Raw genomic sequence first — 2,084 nt, 5'->3', positions numbered from 1 at the left:
TAACTACAACATAATTAGCGAGCTCTGCAGTATTAAACCGTTAGCATTAAGATTGCAATGAAGATTTCTGCACCGCTCTCTCTCCTTTTGTGTCCTCATCCTCCTCTTCCTCTCCCTTCACTCCTTCTTCCTTATTCTTCTTTTCCTTCTTCCTTCTTCTGTATCTTCCTTCTCCTCATGGTTACTCCTTCTTGATTATTCCGACCCCTTCTTTTTCCTCTTTCTTCCTCTCCTTTCTTCTTCTCCCTCTTCTTCCTCATTTATTCCTCTTCCTCTTCCTCCTCCTCCTTCACCCTCTTTCCTTTCCCTCCCTTCTCTTCTTCTTCCTCTGCTTCCTCCCTTCCCTCTTCCTCTCCTCCCTCCTCCGGTCTGAGGCCTAACTGGAGAGATTCTAATTAACCGCGTGGAGTGTCTGGCGGTAATGAACGACGCCGCGCCAATACTCGAGATCCGTCTATGATTCAAGACGCGGGTTCTTCACCTGAAGGATCGGCGGGTCAAGGGCCAGCCGCCCGCCGCCCTGTCGTCGGGAAGGATGTATGTGTTTTTGGAGCGCGGAAGGGTCGCCGCACTCCATTCTTCTTCTCTCTCGCCCGGAGGATTTTCTGGTCTTTGGAAACGCCATTTTGCCGCCGTTCAGCCTTCCCGCGACATCCCCGCTCTGACAGCGAGCGCCAGAAAATTCTCTTTTCCCGCGACGTGGAAATGCTGGCCATCACGCCCGGGAGAGAAGAGGCTGAACTTTAACATTCCAGAGGCCGTAGCAAAACCTAGGATCATTTTACGTCTAACAAGCCTGTCAAACTGTCATGCTCCGTTGACATTTCTCCAATAAAGTCGGCGGCGGTACCTCGGGCGAGAGCGGAATGTATATATGACCTTCCGCCCGGCTCTCTGTCCTCTAATAACCAAGCACTATTGTTAAAAGTCAAGGAACTGGGATACGGCGATGAACTGGACCACGTGTGTTTCAGGATCGGGTACTTAACTCGCAAGGAGAAACGCACGGAGTCAGACATTATTGCAAAGTCTGTCTGGAGCCTCAAGTGGACTAGACCAATTCTCTAATGAAACTCTGCGACCATGTGCATTTAATACGTTTTCACTGCGCTCATCCTGGTTAATCCCAAAGTTAAAAAATAACTCTGGTTCCGGGCCTTTCATCAACTATATTAACTTCTAAGAGAGAGAAAAACAGCTTTTCACAGCATTCGTTTTACTGCTCGCCCTCTGAAATATCCATTCTTACCAGGAACGCCTGTTAGCTGACGAGACCCATGGAGAGACACGGGACAGCGCTCGTGTGATGTTCACATAATTAAGGGACCGATGCGAGCAAAGGGCGAGCGTCAACAGTGTCATCGAAGATACATTTCACGCGCAAGACAGGTATTATCTTGCTCATTTTTTAAATATTTTGCAGTCGAATGAGACATGTGCAACTTTATATCACCGGTAAACTTGTATCATTACTTTTGGCTTACAATAAAATAACACTATAAATTATTACATGATATGTAAAGACATAAAAATGCTGCTCAGTAAAAATGCACACCAAACAAAAATGCTGAAGCAGATGCAATTCGGTTTCCCGGATCAAAGAGACCTTACCCTCTACACTCCATAGGCCTCCCTCCCTCCCGCCTACCCACCCTCCCTCCCCATCCACTCACCTCCTGACCTTCCCTTTCCCCCATCCTCCCACCCATACAACCCACCTCCCCATCGTTTCTCCCTCCCTCCCTTCCACCCCTTCCACCTGGCCCACACCCCCTCCCTACCGCGAACCACCCTCTTCTCCCTTATCTAATCCCAGCGCAACACAGCGAGTATCACTAGTATCAGCCTGGCATGTCCTTGGTTTATGCAAATGACAGCTAATCTGCTGCAGCTTGCTCGTCCCCCCGACATCTGCAGCGGCCCGGAACAACTAGAAGTGCCTGAGAACTTCATATGCGCCGGGAACTGCAGCTTAACACACGCGAGAGATCACGGGACAGCGTGGGGGGGTGGGGGACAGCAGGGAGGTGATGAAATGACGAGGAGGGAAAGGAAGGGGGTTTTTCAAGAAAAATTAAAAAGAC

General features: G+C 49.4%; 1 protein-coding gene across 1 annotated transcript in view; it reads right to left on the bottom strand.

The window, feature by feature from the left end:
- Nucleotides 1–1,877: 1,877 nt before the first annotated feature.
- LOC113803942 (neurobeachin) overlaps nt 1,878–2,084 on the bottom strand; it is a 562,772-nt gene continuing 562,565 nt past the window's right edge. Inside the window, exon 6 of the mRNA XM_070137169.1 lies at nt 1,878–1,911. Coding sequence (XP_069993270.1) covers nt 1,878–1,911 — 34 coding nt within the window. The remainder of the gene's footprint in view (nt 1,912–2,084) is intronic.

The sequence above is a fragment of the Penaeus vannamei genome, chromosome 2 (genome assembly GCF_042767895.1).
Source record: "Penaeus vannamei isolate JL-2024 chromosome 2, ASM4276789v1, whole genome shotgun sequence".
NCBI lineage: Eukaryota > Metazoa > Arthropoda > Malacostraca > Decapoda > Penaeidae > Penaeus > Penaeus vannamei.
The sequence above is the reverse complement of the archived record's forward strand: the minus strand, read 5'-3'. Positions and strand labels throughout refer to the sequence as shown.